Below are 19,619 nucleotides of genomic sequence, written 5' to 3'. Positions count from 1 at the left end.
GGATCAAATATTAAACTTGAGTGCATTATGTTTCTACTCTGGACCAAAGCATGAAATAAATTCTGATCCTCGTCTTCTCCGACCAGAACCGTTCATGTTGGACCTCTGACCCGACAGGAAGGACAAAACATAAGTTCTGACAAACTAACATTTATTGACCCAGTCGGGGTAAACCGGGTTACAGCAGCAGAACCGTCGGTCTACTCTGCGTCTTCCGACCCGCTTCCAGCTGCAGGCGGCGCCTCCGGTTCTGGAACCGTGAGCGGTTCCGACTGATCCGATGGCTCGGCCTCGGGCTCCTCCATTGTTTCCTCCAATGGCTCCTGGCCTTGTTCTGGTTCTGGTTCCTCTGCGACTTTCGGATCTTCTTCCTGCAGAAAAGTTCCTCCAGACTTTAAGTGACCAGGTTCTTGTTTCGGGTCAGAACCACTGGGACTCAGACTCGACTGCATTCTAGAGTCTTTCGTTTGGTTTTTCGGACCAGAGTCGGGTCGGTTCTCCAGATTGTGGTGACCTTTCAGAACAGGAAGTCTGCTCACCTGGTGAACCGGGTCGGTGGTCTCTGGTGTCGGTGGCCCCGCCTCTTCCTGTTCCATCGGTTCCTCTTCATCCCTCAGCAGAACGGTTTCCTGCTGTAGCGTTGGTCCTGGTCCTGGTTCTGGTCCTGGTTGCTGTACGACAGTTGGTTCTGCCGGTTCCTCCTGGAACATCAGAGGACAGTGAGACCCTGAACCCGACCGGACCAAGAGGGAGGAACGGCGCTGACCTCCAGAACCGGCTCCGCTGGCGCCGGGTCGGGCTTCTTGTGGGCCTCCAGCACCGCCATGACGGAGGTCGGGATGTGAGCTTGCTGTGGACAGGAAGGGGACGGTCAGAAGCGTGGTGCAGCGCAGCGTGGCGGGCAGGAAGTGTGAAGAGTTCTGACCTGATGCGGCGTGAAGGACAGGACGTGCTGCAGCAGCGGCGCCCTCATCTCCGGGCAGCGCTCAAACACGCTGGCCAGCTGCAGCGGCGGCAGCTGCAGCAGAACGCTGTAGGACTGCGGCTTGGTCCGCTGGCAGCACTTCACGAAGCCCTCCCACACCTTGGGGTACTTCCACACCTGGAGGACGGGCGGAGGTCAGGCGCCGACCCGATGGAGTCGGCTGACCCGGCGGCGGCGGTGGCTCACCTGCTTGACGATGAGGCGGGACAGGATGTTCATGACGAAGCCGCCCAGGCGCGGGTACATAGTGAGGGACTGGATGACGGTGCGCATCAGCAGCATGGGCAGCGGGTTCTGCTCCATCAGCTGCTGCATCACCACCGCCAGCACCTCCGACGTATAGACGTTCTTCTCCCCGAAGCACAGGTTGGTGGCTGTCGGCCCACACAGGAGATCAGACATATTTAACCACCAAAAACATCCTGAAAATACCCCTACTGACATCTAGTGGTGAGGATGAAGACTGCAACAGATCCGGCCCTCCAGAGGGCGATATAACACCAGGCAGCGACACATCAGGCATCAATCAACAAGGTTCAATTTAACCAATTTAACCTCAGCATTACTGCAGGTAGTTCAGGGCTTCTGCTAAATGCCATGTGGGACAACTTATTTAAAATGATACTGAATAAAGTTCGTCCTCTCAAATAAATCTTAGTTTTGTTACTTTAGGAGCTGTTTTCTGATGTTTAGACTCAAACATCACAGCTGTCAATGATTCAGTTCAACTCGTTATTTCTGCTGCCTGGTTTGTTCTCGCGGTTCGTGACACATCAGGGTGTTACTAAAACGCTGGGACCCTGAAGCAGCTGGTGTCTGAACTCTGACCTTTGATGATGGATTTCATGTCGCACTTTGTTGAGTCGATGTTGTGCAAGGCGATGAGCAGATCTCCTGGAGTCAGTGGAGAAACCGAAGAGCTTCCCTCACCTGCCAACAGAAACCAGATTCACTAGCTAACGGCTAACTGCTGAACCGCTTCGCTGCATCAAGACAATTTATCAACAGGTTTTGCTCTAGTTTGACAGAAAAACATGTTTAAGCTGCATAGCAGTAGCGCGGGGGAAGCGGCGCCCCCTGGTGGGGAGTCAGAGTCGTACTGTGCTGAGTTCCCAGCAGCCGGTTGAAGACTTCCTTCACGACGATGGGGTTGAGCTTGATGAGCTTCGGCAGAGCCTGGATGACTTCATTCTGAGGAGGAAACAGAACCGTCAGCGAAACGCCAGCCGAGCGGCGCCAGCCCGACCCGGCCCGTTCCCCCAGCAACTCCACCTTCTCCAGGCCGTTGATGACCGGGATCAGGAAGCGAACGTCCGGAACGCGCTTGTGGTAGAGGTCCCGGACCCGCTCCACCAGCTCCGGCGATGGAGGCACTGGGCGGAGGAACGACACGCATCAGAACCGGACCAGTCCCATCTGGACCTTCGTGTTTTTTTCTGTCTGGGTTTAGATCTTTCCTACCTTTATCGGTCAAAATGTGCAGGCAGCGAGTGACCAGAGTCTCCGCCCCTTTAGGACAGTTTTCAACCAGAAGCAGCAGCTCTGGAGAGTTCATCCCCATCCCGCGGATCTGAAAGACAAAACCCAACAGTCAGGGTGAGCTGCAGCTCTATAGATCTGCAGAGTCATTCTAACTACTAATGTCTCAGATCCAGAACGCGTGCTTTAGCCTCTCAGGTTCTGATGCCACAGAAAACGCTCATTTTCCCAGCTGATGCATTTGTACAGCAGGAGGAACAGCAGCAGATAATGAGCCCAAATTCATCCTGAGCTGCTGGACAGCGCACAATCACAAGCTACATCATGACAGATTTGGTTCTGTTGAGGCCAACATGTTATGTCACTGATACCTGGATGAAATTAGCATTAGCATTAGCTTCCACTGAATAGCATATTAGAGGCGCTGGTGAGGCGCGTAGCGTCAACAGAACTGATGTTTATGAAGATTGTTATCGTTTCACTGTTGGGTCGGATTGCAGATCCAGACCGGCTGACTCTGCTGATCCACACGGGGTCATAAGTATACATACACCCCGTAATGTCTGGTCAAACGTCTCCTAGAGGAGACCTGAGGACAGACTCACCGGCTGCTCGATGGCGCGCAGCACGCTGCGCTTGATGTCGGCGATGGCCTCGGTGTAGACGGACGCCAGCTCATGGACCAGCCGGTGGTTCAGCGGAAGGAGGGACAGGTAGAGGAAGAGACACTGTCTCACCGTCTCCTCCGTCCACGGAGCAGCAACCTCTGCAGGGACATCAGACATTAGTCCCTCTGGAAACGTAGCCGCTTCCTGCGCTGTACCGGGTCGGTGAGGGACGCTGACCCGTGTCCTTATCGGCGCCGAACAGCAGTGAGGGCGGGTTGGGGTGAACCAGGAGCTGCAGGTAGTTCAGGGCAAACTTCTCGATGTAGTCCCTCAGGTGGTCCTTCTCATACATCCGCTTCAGGAAGGCCAGGGCGGTGCTGCGCACCTGCAGCACATCCACAGCTCCACCTTAGCATTAGCTTCAGATTTATCTGACCAGATCCAGAGCACAAGCTTCATCAGAGCTTAGCATTAGCATTAGTTCAGAATCAGTTTGATCAGGCCATATTTGCTCCATTTTCATGTATAAAATCAGGACGGATGGATTTGATGAAACCAGAATAAACCAGGGGAGCGGCCCGGCCCGGCCCGGCCCAGTCAGCAGAACCAGACCTTCTCTTTGTCGTGGGAGCTGAGGTCCAACAGAACATGGAGGTACTGGAACTGCCTGGACGGCCTCTTGACGATCAGCTCCTTCAGCGTCGTCATGCCCAGATAAACCCGGGACTGAAACAGAGGTCAGAGGTCAGCAGACAGCTCAGCAGGACAGCCAGAGGCGGAGGACGGCGCGTCTCGGTCACCTCGTCCTCACAGTAGCGGCGGATCACCTCCAGCGCCGACTCGGTGATGATGGGAGCCTCCAGAACCAGCTTGGTGAAGAGCCTGGAACAGAAAACGGGTCGGACTGATCCGGTTGCTACAGACATTCCAGCTTCTTTCCCAGAAATTCAGCTTCAGCCAAAAATAATTAATCTTTTAATTTATGTTGAATATTTCAACAGAAACTGGTGACTAGAAAATCCAGAACTGGATCAGCACCAATAAGGAAATAGGAAGGAAAAGGGTAGGGAGAAGAACACATTGGAGGACAGAGTGGACCGCGGCGGCGCCCCACTGACCCGTCCCTCTGCTCGGGTTTCTCCTGCAGCCCGGACAGCAGCGTGTAGAGGCAGTGGTCGTATCCGTCCAGCAGGCCTGCCGGCAGCTGGCTCAGGTAGCTGTTGTACTCCTGGTACAGCAGAGAGAAGGCCAGGTCGCTACGGCATCGCATGTCCTCCAGGACGTAGTCCAGGACGTCCTCCTTCATCACGCCCTCGAACTGGGTCACCAGCCGGGACAGCAGCTTCACCCTGACCTGCATCATCATCATTATCACATAGCCATGGAAACTTACCCAGCCAATCACAGATGAGTATTTCTCAACCAGCCAATCAGAAAGCAACTGAAACCTAATACTGGAGATGCTTTCAGGTATTTTTTTACTTTGTTTTAACTTGGTAAAAAGTTAATTGGCAGTTAAATTTTGATATCAAATATTCAACACTTGATATAAACAGATTATTGTTATTAATATCCAGAAATTCAGAGTAAACTTCCTGTTTCTGTTCATCTTTGATCATCCACACCTAAACCATTTTTCCAGATGGACCGGACCGCCCTCGGCTCTTACGTGGGACATGCCGCTCTGGGTGACCGCCTTCTCCGAGTGCAGGATGCGCTTCACGGCTCTGGAGGACAGCGATCCGATCTGCGAGTCGGACAGCGGCTGGACCACGTCCGCCAGGCGGAACACCTTCTTCCTGCCGCCGGCGCCAGCCATCCTGCAGAGGAGCACAACGTCAGGGCGGCCGACAGACCACCAGGTCGGTTCTGGTTCCGGCGGGCTCACTTGGTCTGGACGGAGGGCAGGATGGGCTCAGGAAGCCTCTTGACGGCGGGCGCCTCGGGGGCAGGCGGCTTCTCGCTGTAGCCGCCCACCACGGAGATGGCCTGGCCCACCATGGAGGACAGCGCGACCGTCTGATCAGGACGTCCTTCCCCCCCGACTCGTCCTCCGCCGGCTCCTCCTTCCCCGACTCGTCCTCCCGCGCCTTGCACTGCTCCAGACCTGCCAGGAAACATCACTGTGATGTCACAGCTGCCCGGATTTCTGACAGGCTCCTCATGCTAATGCAGCTAGCCACTAGCTAGCACAGCCCCTCATGCTAATGCAGCTAGCCACTAGCTAGCACAGCTCCTCATGCTAATGCAGCTAGCCACTAGCTAGCACAGCTCCTCATGCTAATGCAGCTAGCCTCCAAATGCTAGCCTAGTAAACCATCATGCTAGCTCAGAAAGCCCTGCGGCCGTTAGCGGCGCTGACCTGGTCCGATCCCGCCGCCGTCATCTGGTCGCCATCAGCCGGGCCAGTTTGATCTGGGCGTCGGTTCCGGCCGACTCCACCGGTGTGTAGGTGGCCTGGAAGGACGCCGGCATGACGTCCGGCAGGTACACCATGCTGATGAGCACCTGGCAGACAGACGGGCGTCAGCTGGACGAGTCCAGGGCGACACAGACAGACAGGAAGTGGTGGCGTCTCACCAGTTGGCGACGTTTCTCCGGGGTCAGGGGTCGCAGGAATTCGGCCGTGAGGTCGATGGCTGACTGCGGAGGGGCGGCCGCCGGCTTCGGGGCAGCGAGCGGTACCGGCTCCTCTTTGTCCTCGTCGTCTTCGATGAGCGCCGGTTCTGAGGGCAACAGGACTTTGATTAGGCCAGTGGCGGCCGGGCAGAGCCAGGCGAGGGGGGTCACCCACCCATCTTGACCTTCTTGCCCTCGGCGGCGGGCTCGTAGCGCGGACGCTTCCTCTGCTCGCGCGGCGGCGGCGTGTTGCGGCTGATCTCGCTCTGCGGCATGCCCAGGTCCAGCAGCAGCGTCCCGATCTGGACCTGGAACTCCAGGCTGCACGGATGCTTCAGAACCGACACCAGGTGCAGCTTCAGGTTCTTCCTCACGCTGCTCACCTGGGACTTGGCCAGGGTGGGGGGCAGGTTGGCTGTGGGGGTAATTATCAATTGATCAGTTTAATCAACTGTTCATCCAACCAAACATCCGTCCGTCCGTCCATCGGTAGACCTCTGTGACCTCTGACCCCACCGTGCAGCGTCTCGTAGGCCTGCACCACCTCGGACATGAACATCGGGCGTTGCCTCGCGATGGTAGCTAGGGAGCCGAGCGCGGTTGTCAGGTTGATGCTGGAAATTGCCGGGTGAACCATGAACTTCAGCAGCTTGTCCAGCGCCGCCTTCCCCTCCTCGCACAGAGCGTCTGCAGACCAGAGACACGTTTTAGCGCCGCCACGCCACGCCTCCTCTGACCTCTGACCCCAGGCCGTACCGTAGCGGATGTAGGGGTGGTCCCTGGGGACCTTGTCCAGGCTGATGTCTCCTTCCTGTCTCTTGGGGACGTCGGACTCGGGCGTCCGCGGCGACAGTGTGACGATCAGCGACTCGGTGAACTTGATGGCGTGCGTCCGGACGCCGTCGTTCTCCGAGTCGAGCATGCTCAGAACGTCTCCGGTCATCTGGGACACCAAGTCCCAGCAGGCCTCCTGCATCTCCGACACCGACCGGGACCGGACCAGCCACTGGCGGGAAGAGCCAGAACGGATCAGGTAAAAGGTCGGGTTCCCTCTGCTGGGTCCGGTCGGCCCGCTCCTCCTACCTGCAGGGCGACCTTGTAGAGCTGCGTCAGGGACAGGATGGCCTTCTTCACCACGTTGACGCTGTCGTCCTTCAGCAGCAGGTTCAGGTTGGCGATGAGCCGCAGCAGAAGCTCGTTGTCCCGTTTGCTGAACGGGTCAGAAACCACAGGAAGTGAGGTTCTGGAGCAAAATCAGGACCAGAACCAGCAGAGTTCTGGCAGCTCACCAGGCTTCCTCGATGAACCCGATCACAAACTTCCTGACTTCCATGGACCGGTCCGTCTGGAAGGCAATGATCTCCTGATCAACAGAAACATTTAAAATCAGATTGAAACACTAAAATATGATGAATCACATAAACTCTGATTGAATGGCAGCTTCATCAAGTTCGACTTTAAGATAAAAATCTTTATCAATGGGAGAAGAATATAACAAAATCATCAACATCCCTTTAATGAAAACAGAACGAAAGCTGAAATTGTATCTTTTTAAATGAACATCATTAAATCATGTCCTATAACGTGTGATCAATAAATGCTTAACTAAATGTATAGATTGTTGATTAAATATGCCGTTAAACAGCTGAAATCCAAACTGTCAAACATCAATCCGTCAAAAAGATTCGTCTTCTAATGTTTTACACATTTTGACCAGCAGGGGGCAGGAAATGTGAAGATTTTTGTCAATAGATCATTAAAACTGAAGAACTCAGTTATTTATTATGAAGTTTGTGATAGAACAGTGTCTTTATTCTAGGTGTAAACATCTTCATCCAGCCTTATTTTTATTTACTTTTCCATAACTCAGTTTTTTTACTTACATCCAGGAAGTTGTCCAGAAGAGACGGATCCTTGTTGATGATGAGTTCCTGAACCTGAAGAGACAAACAGAATCAGAGCAACTGCAGCACAACCTGCCAGCAGGGGCGCCCCTTCAAAAACACACAGAATAATGGATTTTACTGAAGCGAAAACAAACAAACCTGTTTGAGAACAGTGAGCTTTTCATCTGTGGGGATGAGAGCCGCCTGGTTCAGCAGCTCCACCACCTGAAGAACAACAAAACAAACATTTTATGGTTTCTAAAGGAAAAAAAGAGAAATGTTTCAGATAAAACAACAGCAGCAGCTTCATTTTCCACAAAATTATCTCTGCAGCAGAAACTGCTGCTCCATAAATATCTATTAAATGTTTTTCTTCTGTCCTTTAACGGTAAAGGAAACCCAGACAAAATCCTGAAATCCATGATATTCCAGGCCAGGATCTGAGAGGATTTCTAAAGGAAGCGTCTGCATCAGAAGAACCAACTCAGCTGCCTCCTTTACTCAAAGCCGAGAAGCTACAGGCAGATGATGAAGCTCCAACCTTATCGCCATGACAGGAGATGGTTGCTACGGTGACAGACCATATTTCTTGACTACCTGATCTAAATGTGGTCAGGTGCAACGAATGATTCTTTATAAAATCAGGAAATGATGGCCAACCCTGAGCATCCGCTTCATTATGCTGGAACGCAGACTGCTAGAGGAGGTCCTTCCTGTAAAATCTACAACTCTCTGAAGAACCTTTAATTTGATGTTTCTGTGGGATCAGAAACATGATCCCAAACAGAAAAAATGAGTTGGATGATCAGTTTCTCTCGGTCTGGATTCTTTTATCGATTCATTATCATTACCTTCTCGCTGGTGGTGACGTCGAGGACAGCAGGCGGCTCCCCGTCATCTGAAGGAAGCTCCATGATGCTGCTGTTAGTGGATCACAGTGAGGACGGCATGGTCTGGAAAAATCCTGGAAAATCCTGGAAAACATGGAACCGATTCAATGGAAGTTAACCAGAAAACTGGAGTCCAAATTCTTCACACCGAAACACGAACCGAGTCACTAACAATAAAGTGTCTGATATTTACGTCATGAATATGAGCAAATAAAATAATCACAAAGGTTCAAAACGAATTTTAATTAGAAAGTGCCACAGTTATCTTACCCGATATGCTAACCACGATGCTAACCTGCTCCGTTTTAACTTAATTAAAACATTTGAAACCCAAAAACATACCACTTTAATTCTGTCCTCTTGTTAAAGTAAGTATTTATAGCTGGCCGACAGGAAAATAGTTTCTTTCCAGAATATTTAATTCATTTATTTCTTACAAAAACAAAAACTGTTAGCGCGGAAGGCAAGAAGCCATTCTTCTTCTTCTTCTTCTTCTTCTTCTTCTGCTTCCGGTTTTAGCTCTGAATCAGCGCGTTTGTGCAGCACCACCCCCTAGTGTAAAGAAGGCAGATCGGCATGTCTTGGGATAATGTATGACTGTATGAGGATGTCTCACTATCTTTGATCCACTATATACTGTTTTAGTTTTCTGTCATACAGTTAAATAACATATATTTCGTAATTAAATAAATTGTATCCTTATTTCCTTCAGTTCCCAATATTTCCAGGGTCCATCCTTTCTTATTTTTATTCGCCGTCTTTCTCGTTCAGATTTAGAAACAAAGCAGTTCAGCAAAAAATCTTCTACATTTTATTTTATTTATGTAATGAATTCAATTGAATAAATTATCCACTGTTCAAAGACTGAGACATATTTTGAGTTCTCTAACTCAAACAGGCGAATAAATTATAAATATAAATTGACTGGCTTTTTTCAGTTTATGAATTCACACAAAGAACTCAGATAATTATTACAACTTTAAACAAAACAAAACATGAAATTGCGAAGAAAAAATATGATAATATTTCGCTTCTTTAATATCACAGTTTAATAAAATGTGTAACATTGTACACATACTATGTAAATACTGAGACAATTTTATCTATAAAATAACATCTTAATGTTAAGAAACCTGTTCGAGTTTCTAGTTTTTGTTCCGTCACATTTTAGAAATACATTTCCCCGAAGGCTTTGCGCCGCCAGTGACTCTGCTAGCTAGTTACGAAGAGAGGAGGAATGCTAATGTTTACAACCAGTGAAGTGGCTCTAGTTTCCCAGTAAAACCAGTGATTTAGGTAATTTTGCTGCACGGAGTGAAATGACAGTTAGATAATGCCAAATTAAATGACGAGGTTAAACATTCAGGTAAGAAAAATTGATTTTAACGCATTTTTAGTCTGATATTGTAATTGAGCTTATTAGCGCTTAGCTTGATAAACATTTGGCTAAACTGCGACTTAAACCTGAACATCAGACGTTTTACGAGTATCTATGCCTCTTATTGACCTTAATGTTGTTTATTGTAGATTAAAGAAGAACGGTGAATTGGTTTCTAACATTACTATTACATATAAACATGAAAGCTGTGCTACGCATTGAATTTAGTTCAGTGCCAGCTAACTCCATAGTTAACCTGGTCAGTACCAGAGTCCAGTTGGGTTTACAACTGAAGGTGTTCTGGTTCTGGGACAAGAGGTTCTGTAGAAACCAACCAGCATGAGCAGCAGGTCAGGGAGGTTCTGGTTCCGTTTAAAGCAACCACCTAAGATGGACAACCTGCAGAGGAGATAGACTCCTCGGATCTGACTTGCCACACGTTTAAGATTTTATTTGAAGGAATGACAAAAACTTCAATCACTTAATGAAAAACAATCAATAAAATAGATTAGGAGATGCTTTCTGATTGGCTGTTTTTAGTGTGCAGTATCCTGATTGGCTCTCTGGGTGTGTGCAATGTCCTGATTGGCCGTCTGGGTGTGTGCAGCGTCCTGATTGGTCGTCTGGGTGTGTGCAGCGTCCTGATTGGTCGTCTGTGTGTGTGCAGCGTCCTGATTGGCCGTCTGGGTGTGTGCAACGTCCTGATTGGCCGTCTGCGTGTGTGCAGCGTCCTGATTGGCCGTCTGGGTGTGTGCAGCGTCCTGATGGAATGGGTGTTCGTTATGAACCGGATGAGCTCTCAGGGCAGCGCGGCGGCCCAGCGGCGGCGCATGGCCCTGGGGGTGGTGATCCTGCTGCTGGTGGATGTCATCTGGGTGGCCTCGTCTGAGCTCACCACGGTAACCAGCTTTCATTGAAATACAGACTGGAAACCAGTACAGTACCAGTACAAACCACCCTCACTGTTTCTCTTCTGACCTTCTCTCCAGTACATCTTTAAGCGGCAGGACTACAACAAGCCGTTCTTCAGCACCTTCACCAAAACCTCCATGTTTGTTCTCTACCTGTTGGGCTTCCTGCTGTGGCGCCCCTGGCGCCAGCAGTGCAGTGGCGCCCTGAAGCGCCGCCAGACTGCCTTCGTAAGTCACTCTGCTTTGTTAGGCTGCAAATATTTAGAATTTTATTGATGCAATGTGGTCTTGAAAGCTGCTTCATGTTTTCTGTTATTTCTCCTGAAAACTTTGATCTTTTTACCCTTTTTGTTGAGTCAGGAACTGATTTTCTCTCATTTCTGCTGCAGTTTGCTGACGCTGAGGCCTATTTTGCTCCCTGCACCACTGACAGCGCTGTGAACAACTGCTTGGTGCGTCCTGACCCCTGAGGCGTCTGTCAGGGTAACAGCCGCTCTCTGTTTGTCTGTTGCCGGTAAAGAGTTTCTTCTTTGTCCGGTTTGTGCAGAGCGAGCCGCTCTACGTCCCAATGAAGTTCCAGGACGCAGCAGCCAATCCGTACGACTGTTTACCTGTAGACTGTGAAGCGGTGAGTTTAAATCTGATTTCAGCTTTAAATGAAACTCAAACCTCATTACTGATTACAGACACGAACCAGGCTGGAAAAAGACAAGGGTCAAAGGTCAGCTGGAGTCCTTCATTCTTCAGAGATCAAGATCAATCCCAAGATAATGGAAAATGTCAAATGATTTTAGGAATTAATAAAGAAAAAAAAAATTTATATAGTATGTAGTACAGGATATACAATTATTACATATAATAATCAGAAAATTAATAAATATGTGAAATCAAGCTAACGTTTCAAAAACTACACAAAAAGATGTTTAAAAAGCTGAATAAAATTTAAAATAAATTAAAACAACCAGAAAAAAAGTATTATTCCCAACATCTCAGATGACCAGCAGGTGCTAACATAGCCTCTGGTGCTAACATAGCCTTTGATGCTAACATAGCCTCTGGTGCTAACATGGCCTCTGGCGCTAACATAGCCTTTGATGCTAACATAGCCTCGTATGCTAACAGCCTCTGGCGCTAACATAGCCTTGATGCTAACATAGCCTCTGGTGCTAACATGGCCTCTGGCGCTAACATAGCCTTTGATGCTAACATAGCCTCGTATGCTAACAGCCTCTGGCGCTAACATAGCCTTTGATGCTAACATAGCCTCTGGTGCTAACATAGCCTCTGGCGCTAACATAGCCTTTGATGCTAACATAGCGTCTGGTGCTAACATAGCCTCTGGTGCTAACATAGCCCTGGGTGCTACCATATCTCCTGATGATAACATCTGCAGGTCTGTGTAGCTGGTTAGCATCAGTGAAGGTCCTGTTCTGACCCATAAGTCTTTGGTTTAAGTCTGATGATGTACTTCCTGTTTGGAGGTTGTTTTTTTTTTTGTTTTTTTTTTTTTTGTTTGTTGGAGGTGTTGAAATGAATCCCCTGCTCCGACCCCCCAGCCTCCAGAAAGCAACGGGTTCGTTTCAGCAACATCATGGAGGTGCGTCAGCTGCCGTCTACCCAGGCTCTGGAGGCCAAGTTGTCCCGAATGTCCTACCCTGCCGCCAAGGACCACGAGGCCCTGCTGCGCACAGTGGGGAAGCTAACCATCACCGATGTGGCTAAAATCAGCTTCTTCTGCTTTGTGGTGAGAAAAACTGGTCCTCCACACAGAGGAGCTAACGGTTCGCCTAGAGCTTTAATGTTCTGATAACTTGAAACGTTTAAGGCACAAGAAACTTTATTGATCAAACAAAATGAACAAACTGGGCATTATGGATGCATTTAAGCAATTTAACGTTAGCTTCTGCTAAATACCAGTGTAGATTAAGCCCTCTATGTTTAGCACAGTTAGCTTTTTAGTTAGCGACACAAACTGACTGGCTTAAAGGTGTTTTCTAAACTGGATCATATTTAGAACAGGTTTCATCTTTAACTGGTCCCTTCCTCCTCTGACTTCCAGTGGTTCCTGGCTAACCTTTCCTACCAGGAAGCTCTGTCTGACACGCAGGTGGCCATCGTCAACATCCTGTCCTCCACCTCAGGTCGTTCTCTCCTCCTCTATGTCTGACACTGAAGTTTAGCTGAGTTATGTTGACTGAAACCTTGTGTGATGTCACTTCCCTCTTCAGGCCTCTTTACGCTCATCTTGGCAGCCATCTTCCCCAGTAACAGCAGCGACCGGTTCACCTTGTCCAAACTGTTGGCCGTGGCTCTCAGGTGAGCAGGTGCTTTAGCTTTTCAGGCGCTAGCTAAGAGTTGTTTCAATGGTAAATGTTGTTGCTGTTGGTTTTCCTGTGTTTCAGCATGGGAGGAGTTGCTCTGGTGAGTCTGTCCAGCATGGACAGCCCTGATGAGAAAGGAGTCATAGGTAACCTCAGATCTACTGTCCCTCCGTTGGTGGAAGCGTTTAGCTAGCTGTGGCTAACCGTTAGCGTCCTGCAGGCTCTCTGTGGTCGCTGGCGGGGGCCGTGCTGTACGCCGTTTACATCGTCCTCATCAAGAGGAGAGTGGACCGCGAGGATAAGCTCGACATCCCCATGTTCTTTGGTTCGCCGATTCTTTATTAAACCCTTCTAAATGCTTTTTCTTCCACTGAACTTTATCACTGATTTCAGGTTTTAACACATAAAATCCTTCAGCTCATCAGCTACTTTAGGACTGGACAAAGTCAAAAATCATTTCATATAATTTCATAGTTTTTGGTATAAATATCTAAAATTCTGTTTCCTGTTTTCTCTCCACCTCGTTTTTTATTTTTAAGCAGTTTTGAGTCACAATGATAAAACTAAGTTACTATACAGATTGTTGCTAAGCAACTGAAGTTGGGGGGGGGACTGTTACCCAGCAGGTTGTTGCTAGGTAACCAAAGAGTGTTGATGTCACCCAGCTAGCTTTGTGGCTAAAGTCTTTGGTGTGCCTACATTTCCCAGAATCCTGTGCAGTTCTAGATTGGAGCTCAGTAAATATTCTATATATTGAACTGAATGAATCAGATGAATTATCGGTTGATATTGATCACGTGTCCATGGCGATGTATAAAGTTATTGTTTTATTGCCCAGCCCTAAAGCTACGGTACGCTAGGTTAGCAGCTCTTTGGGAATTAGCTTAAAGAAACAGCAAAGCCTAAAGAAAATCCTTTAAAGCAGGAGAGCCCAGTGGGCCCCTGAGGGCCCCTGAGGGCCGCGTCCTGCGTGTTTCAGTCTCTGCTTGGAACCAATGATGGATCATTGGAGGCCAAAGGAGAAACTGACCACCAGGGAGAGAATAAAACGTGCAGGATGCCGGCCCTCAGGGGGCCACTGTGGGCCCCACCGTAGCCTCCACTGTGGGCCCCACCGTAGCCTCCACTGTGGGCCCCACCGTAGCCTCCACTGTGGGCCCCACCGTGGCCTCCACTGTGGGCCCCACTGTGGGCTCCACTGTGGGCCCCACTGTGGGCTCCACTGTGGGCCCCACTGTGGGCCCCACCGTGGCCTCCACTGTGGGCCCCACTGTGGGCTCCACTGTGGGCCCCACTGTGGGCTCCACTGTGGGCCCCACTGTGGCTCCACTGTGGGCCCCACCGTAGCCTCCACTGTGGGCCCCACCGTAGCCTCCACTGTGGGCCCCACCGTAGCCTCCACTGTGGGCCCCACCGTAGCCTCCACTGTGGGCCCCACCGTGGCCTCCACTGTGGGCCCCACTGTGGGCCCCACCGTGGCCTCCACTGTGGGCCCCACTGTGGGCTCCACTGTGGGCCCCACTGTGGGCTCCACTGTGGGCCCCACTGTGGGCCCCATCGTAGCCTCCACTGTGGGCCCCACTGTAGCCTCCACTGTGGGCCCACTGTGGGCCCCATCGTAGCCTCCACTGTGGGCCCCACCGTGGCCTCCACTGTGGGCTCCACTGTGGGCCCCACTGTGGGCTCCACTGTGGGCCCCACTGTGGGCTCCACTGTGGGCCCCACTGTGGGCCCCATCGTAGCCTCCACTGTGGGCCCCACTGTGGGCTCCTCTGCTTTAAAGGTTTCTTTAATCCAGGGCCGGATTAGGGAGGAGCTGGGCCCTGGGCTCCTGACAGTTTGGGGCCCAAATGACTTTTTAAAATTACTTTTACTCATTAAAATTAAATTAACAGCAATAGATTCAGGACTTGGGGACCAAAATAAAATATTTAATAAAAAAAGAAAATAATTCTAGTAACTCAACAATAATCAAGACATAATATTTGTTTCATTACTTGAACTGGATGGCAATTATTGTGAATCCAAAACTGAGAAATGCTTTTGCATGTTTGCCTTATTAAAAATAAAGGCTTCCAAAAGAGCAGAAGCATCTTAAAGAGACAGACGCCCAATTTCACTGCGTTAAATTACAAAATATCAGTTAAAACTTCTTTTAACTGATATTTGATATATATTGCAATTTCATAACAACTTCAGGTAGTTACTTGATTGTGCTATAAAATCTCACCATGTGCCTGTAAAATACATAATAATGTCATTTAATACCAGGAGGTAGATTTGGTTGAATAATGAACTGATTTTCCAATAATTTTTGTATTTTCTGGTGAACAAAAAAATTTTTGTATTTTTCTGGTGTTCAAATTTGTGCCTCTTCCTCCTCAGACTGTGTTTTGTGTAAATATATATATTTATATATCTGTGTCTGTGTTCCAGGATTCGTGGGGCTCTTCAACCTGCTGCTGCTCTGGCCCGGTTTCCTGCTGCTCCATTTCTCCGGCTTCGAGGCCTTTGAGCTTCCCAGCCAGCTGGTCTGGACCTACATCCTGATCAACGGCCTGATCGGAACCGTCTTGTCTGAGTTCCTGTGGCTCTGGTGAGAGTCGAAGGTCAGAATGCGTTTGGACCGGGTCGTGATGAGTGACGTGTTTTCCTCTGCAGGGGCTGCTTCCTGACGTCGTCTCTGATTGGGACTCTGGCTCTCAGCCTCACCATCCCGCTCTCCATTCTGGCAGACATCTGCCTGCAGAAGGTCGACCCCTGAAGCCTGACCTCTGACCCCTGACTCCTCTCCATGCTCCGGTCTAACTCTGGTCCCTCTGCAGGTCCGGTTCTCCTGGCTGTTCTTTGCCGGAGCCGTCCCCGTCTTCCTCTCCTTCTTCATTGCTGCGCTGCTCTGCCACTACAACAACTGCGACCCGGTGCTGCTGGCGCTGCGCCGCCTCTACACCTTCATGTTCAGGAAGCACCGAGCGCAGAGGTACGGCGGCCCCAAACGGTCAAAAATATGATCAGGAAGCACCGAGCGCAGAGGTACGGCGGCCCCAAACGGTCAAAAATATGATCAGGAAGCACCGAGCGCAGAGGTAACGCGATCGTTCAAAGTCAAAATATTTCAATCTGCGAATAATTTCTCTGGAAAAGCTGAAAAAACACAAAATTGAACGATGAATTGAGAAGATTCTGACCTTAGAATGTGTAATGGAGGGACTAACTCCTGTTGACCAGCTGGGGGCGCCGGTGGAGAGGAACACTCCCATTAAAGCAGCAGTACTATTTAAAATGACAACCGTTCAACTGAACAAACTTGTGCATTTTATAAAACCGACAGAACACCAGAGCAGACGTCATAAAACAGAAAATAAAAAGTGAACAGTTCAAATTTGAGCGAACTGGAGAGCAGTAGGAGAAGAAAGTCAGACGAGTTCAGATGTGGATCAGCTGCAGAACATCTGCAGGTTCTGGTCACATCAGTTCTGTTGTGGAGTGACTTCCTGGTGTGATGCCGTTCTGACATCACTGTAATAACGGAAGCTGATTGGCTCAGACCTTCACCCTGCGGTCTGAGTCGTCGTAGTTCATCGTTTTCTCTCCTCGTTTTAGACCCCGTTGTCATGCTAACTAATGGCCGGAGATTCGGCCTCCATTGTTGCAGAAACGAACAAGTTATTTAAAAGTTAATAAAAACAAAGCTGCTGGCTTTTAGGGGTAAAACCCAAATATGGAGAGAATATGTTTGTGAGGATGATGATGACAATGTGCCTCTTCCTCCTCAGACTGTCAGACGAACAGTCTGAAAGCCTTATTCCTCTGCACTCGGTTTCCCCGCAGGACGGATCGTCCTTCTGAAGGTCAGTCTGATTTCAGAACTTCACATGTATCATCAGTTAATATTTCCATTTCAGAATGACTAATGTGACATGTTGAGTTAGTTAAACGTTCCTGAAAAACTGATCTATGTAGGACGCATCTATGTAGGGCGGATCTATGTAGGGCGGATCTATGTAGGGCGGATCTATGTAGGGTGGATCTATATAGGACGGATCTATGTAGGGCGGATCTATGTAGGACGCATCTATGTAGGGTGGATCTATGTAGGGTGGATCTATGTAGGGCGGATCTATGTAGGACGGATCTATATAGGGTGGATCTATATAGGGTGGATCTATATAGGACGGATCTATATAGGACGGATCTATGTAGGACGCATCTATGTAGGGCGGATCTATGTAGGGCGGATCTATGTAGGACGCATCTATGTAGGGTGGATCTATGTAGGGCGGATCTATGTAGGGCGGATCTATGTAGGACGGATCTATGTAGGGCGGATCTATGTAGGACGGATCTATATAGGGTGGATCTATATAGGGTGGATCTATATAGGACGGATCTATGTAGGGTGGATCTATGTAGGGTGGATCTATGTAGGACGGATCTATGTAGGGCGGATCTATGTAGGACGGATCTATGTAGGGCGGATCTATGTAGGACGGATCTATATAGGGTGGATCTATATAGGGTGGATCTATATAGGACGGATCTATGTAGGGTGGATCTATGTAGGGTGGATCTATGTAGGACGGATCTATGTAGGGTGGATCTATGTAGGACGGATCTATGTAGGACGGATCTATGTAGGGCGGATCTATGTAGGGCGGATCTATGTAGGGCGGATCTATGTAGGGCGGATCTATGTAGGACGGATCTATGTAGGGTGGATCTATGTAGGGTGGATCTATATAGGGTGGATCTATATAGGGTGGATCTATATAGGGTGGATCTATATAGGGTGGATCTATATAGGGTGGATCTATATAGGGTGGATCTATATAGGGTGGATCTATGAAGAGTTTTTCCTTCTCTTGCAGCCGTGGAGCCGCTGAGCCAACAGGCTGGAAGCTTCCTGGGCGTTGAACCTGTGCCTGTCATCCATCCATCCAGCCTGATCTTGTATTTGTGGTTGTTTGTGTCAGTTCTGGTTTTGTAGAACCGGTTCCGGGTCGGATCGTCGTTCTGCTGAGTCGGCTCTACTTAGTGCTGCTGTTTTCAGGAATCAGTTTAAAATCAAACATCCAGTTAAATCCAACTTTATTTGCTTCGTTTGAGGCGAATGAAACCAGAACAGCTGATCTGGACCTGAGAACAAACTGAAGCTCAAAACCAGTGAAGAACTAAACGTGACGGAGAACCGCTGGACCAGAACACTAATTTCTCCTGGATGGATTGACCTTTAACCTCAAAGGAAATGAAATGATTCAGGTTGCTCTGAGTTTCCTCCGTTTAATGGAGATCAGAGCAGAAACTCGATTCAGGCGAAGAAACACGTTTATTTATCAATCACTACAGATTTCTACTGAGTGACGCTGAAAACGCAGCGGAGCTTCCTGTCTGCCGGGACTTCTGTCCTCAAACAAAGCACTTCTTCTTCTTCTTCTTCTCCTTCTTTTTCTTCTTCTTCTTCTCCTCCTTCTCCTTCTTCTTCTTTCTCCTACTTTATCGTTCCTTCCTGTGAACTCGTCCTCAGCAGAAGAAACCGACTCTTCTCGGTTCGTCCGGTTAAATGTTTTTGCTTCTTGGTTTTTGTTTGTTGCACTTTCTGTTTTTTTCTTCTGTGGTGATTTCAGCTGAGAAGATTTAAAGAACATTAATGTTTTATAATGGTGCTTGTGAAATCATGGGTTGGTTTTTCTTTCTCAGGTTCTCTGTCTTGTTTTGAGGATGTTGTACAATCTAAAGAAAAAAGCTTAAAAAGTTATCTTGTTAATAATAATCGCCCCTTTATCAACCAGTTCGTGAATAATTCTTTTATTTTTCAAAACTGTTTTCATACTTCAGTGCACTATTAAAACATATCTTTCTAAAATTCAGAGTGAGGTGTGTTTTGTTTTGGAAACGTGTCTCAGCCAATCACAGGCTGATTCTTAGGTCACTTCCTGGTTATCTTCATCCCGCCCTGTAGGGGGAGCAGTCACAGTTCCTGATTGAACATCCTGCATCCAGGGGAGTCACGTTTTCACTGTCAGTTTCCAAATGTCTCAGTTTGGAACTAAATATTTAGTCTATAATTAGTGTTTGGTCTGTAGGTTCAGGCCTCGGATCAAAGATGGCGGTGAACTATGGCTGCATGTCGGAAACAGTCGAAGTTTTGTAACATTCATGTTTTATTCAGCTTTTATTTTGTGTTCTGATCTGAAGCTTTATTACTTTTAAACAAAGCCATGGTAAGCTAACGTCAAAACGGTCGTTTGCATGCAGTACCGGTAGGGGGCGCTGCTGTCTGGGAACGCCTGGGCTAAACTGAGCAGCATTCCTGCAGAATGAGTCTGTTGGGAGGATTTAATATAAACTCTGGTTTCCCTCTGCTCTTTATCACCAGACTGACGGCCACGCTAATATTTATCTTCCCTTTTCTGGGATCTCGGTATCAGCAACGTTCAAACAGTTCTGCACCGTAATAAGACAATAAATCAACTAAATATGTCGTAACTCCCTGTTAGGCAAGCACAGTCACCTTTGACCTTTGAGTTATACCAACCAGCCAT

At 48.7% G+C, this 19,619-nt stretch overlaps 3 protein-coding genes across 3 annotated transcripts; 1 reads left to right on the top strand and 2 right to left on the bottom strand.

Moving 5' to 3' along the window:
* Nucleotides 1–134: 134 nt before the first annotated feature.
* On the bottom strand, nt 135–8,951 carry LOC129374429 (symplekin-like). Its single transcript, XM_055052835.1, is given in 29 exon segments — nt 135–371; nt 540–701; nt 767–850; nt 926–1,102; nt 1,172–1,359; nt 1,814–1,915; nt 2,086–2,176; nt 2,258–2,358; nt 2,447–2,555; nt 3,070–3,230; nt 3,310–3,457; nt 3,685–3,798; nt 3,873–3,954; nt 4,191–4,426; nt 4,742–4,892; nt 4,961–5,082; nt 5,085–5,179; nt 5,435–5,457; nt 5,459–5,580; nt 5,653–5,798; nt 5,867–6,106; nt 6,208–6,378; nt 6,448–6,697; nt 6,775–6,901; nt 6,981–7,054; nt 7,575–7,628; nt 7,737–7,802; nt 8,429–8,551; nt 8,810–8,951. Coding segments are annotated over 28 exon segments (3,630 nt in total). The 5' UTR covers nt 8,492–8,551; nt 8,810–8,951; the 3' UTR covers nt 135–200.
* Nucleotides 8,952–9,709: 758 nt separating this feature from the next.
* LOC129374583 (solute carrier family 35 member F5-like) lies at nt 9,710–18,944 on the top strand. The gene is made up of 16 exons (XM_055053052.1): nt 9,710–9,833; nt 10,513–10,744; nt 10,835–10,984; nt 11,146–11,208; nt 11,304–11,384; nt 12,074; nt 12,313–12,500; nt 12,816–12,897; nt 12,985–13,072; nt 13,159–13,223; nt 13,298–13,402; nt 15,514–15,673; nt 15,739–15,829; nt 15,903–16,057; nt 16,854–16,928; nt 17,946–18,944. The coding sequence occupies exons 2-15, from the start codon at nt 10,610–10,612 to the stop codon at nt 16,924–16,926; spliced, it is 1,437 nt and encodes a 478-aa protein (XP_054909027.1). The 5' UTR covers nt 9,710–9,833; nt 10,513–10,609; the 3' UTR covers nt 16,927–16,928; nt 17,946–18,944.
* LOC129374408 (uncharacterized) lies at nt 17,010–19,619 on the bottom strand. The gene is made up of 2 exons (XM_055052812.1): nt 19,589–19,619; nt 17,010–17,812 (listed from the first exon to the last, which is right to left on the bottom strand). The coding sequence occupies exons 1-2, from the start codon at nt 19,617–19,619 to the stop codon at nt 17,010–17,012; spliced, it is 834 nt and encodes a 277-aa protein (XP_054908787.1).

This window comes from Poeciliopsis prolifica, unplaced genomic scaffold, assembly GCF_027474105.1.
Source record: "Poeciliopsis prolifica strain line A6 unplaced genomic scaffold, Auburn_PproV2 SCAFFOLD036, whole genome shotgun sequence".
Classification (NCBI taxonomy): Eukaryota; Metazoa; Chordata; class Actinopteri; order Cyprinodontiformes; family Poeciliidae; genus Poeciliopsis; species Poeciliopsis prolifica.
This window is presented reverse-complemented; position numbering and strand designations above follow the sequence as displayed.

Excerpts from the sequence above, each read along its gene's own strand:
- LOC129374408 (XM_055052812.1), bottom strand. The coding sequence starts at position 19,619 with ATGGCTGGTTGGTATAACTCAAAGGTCAAAG. Across the intron at positions 17,813-19,588 it reads GTATAACTCAAAGGTCAAAG|ATCCACCCTACATAGATCCA; the intron begins GTGACTGTGCTT and ends CACCCTATATAG.
- LOC129374583 (XM_055053052.1), top strand. The coding sequence starts at position 10,610 with ATGGAATGGGTGTTCGTTATGAACCGGATGAGCTCTCAGGGCAGCGCG. Across the intron at positions 10,745-10,834 it reads CCTCGTCTGAGCTCACCACG|TACATCTTTAAGCGGCAGGA; the intron begins GTAACCAGCTTT and ends CCTTCTCTCCAG. Across the intron at positions 13,403-15,513 it reads CGACATCCCCATGTTCTTTG|GATTCGTGGGGCTCTTCAAC; the intron begins GTTCGCCGATTC and ends TCTGTGTTCCAG.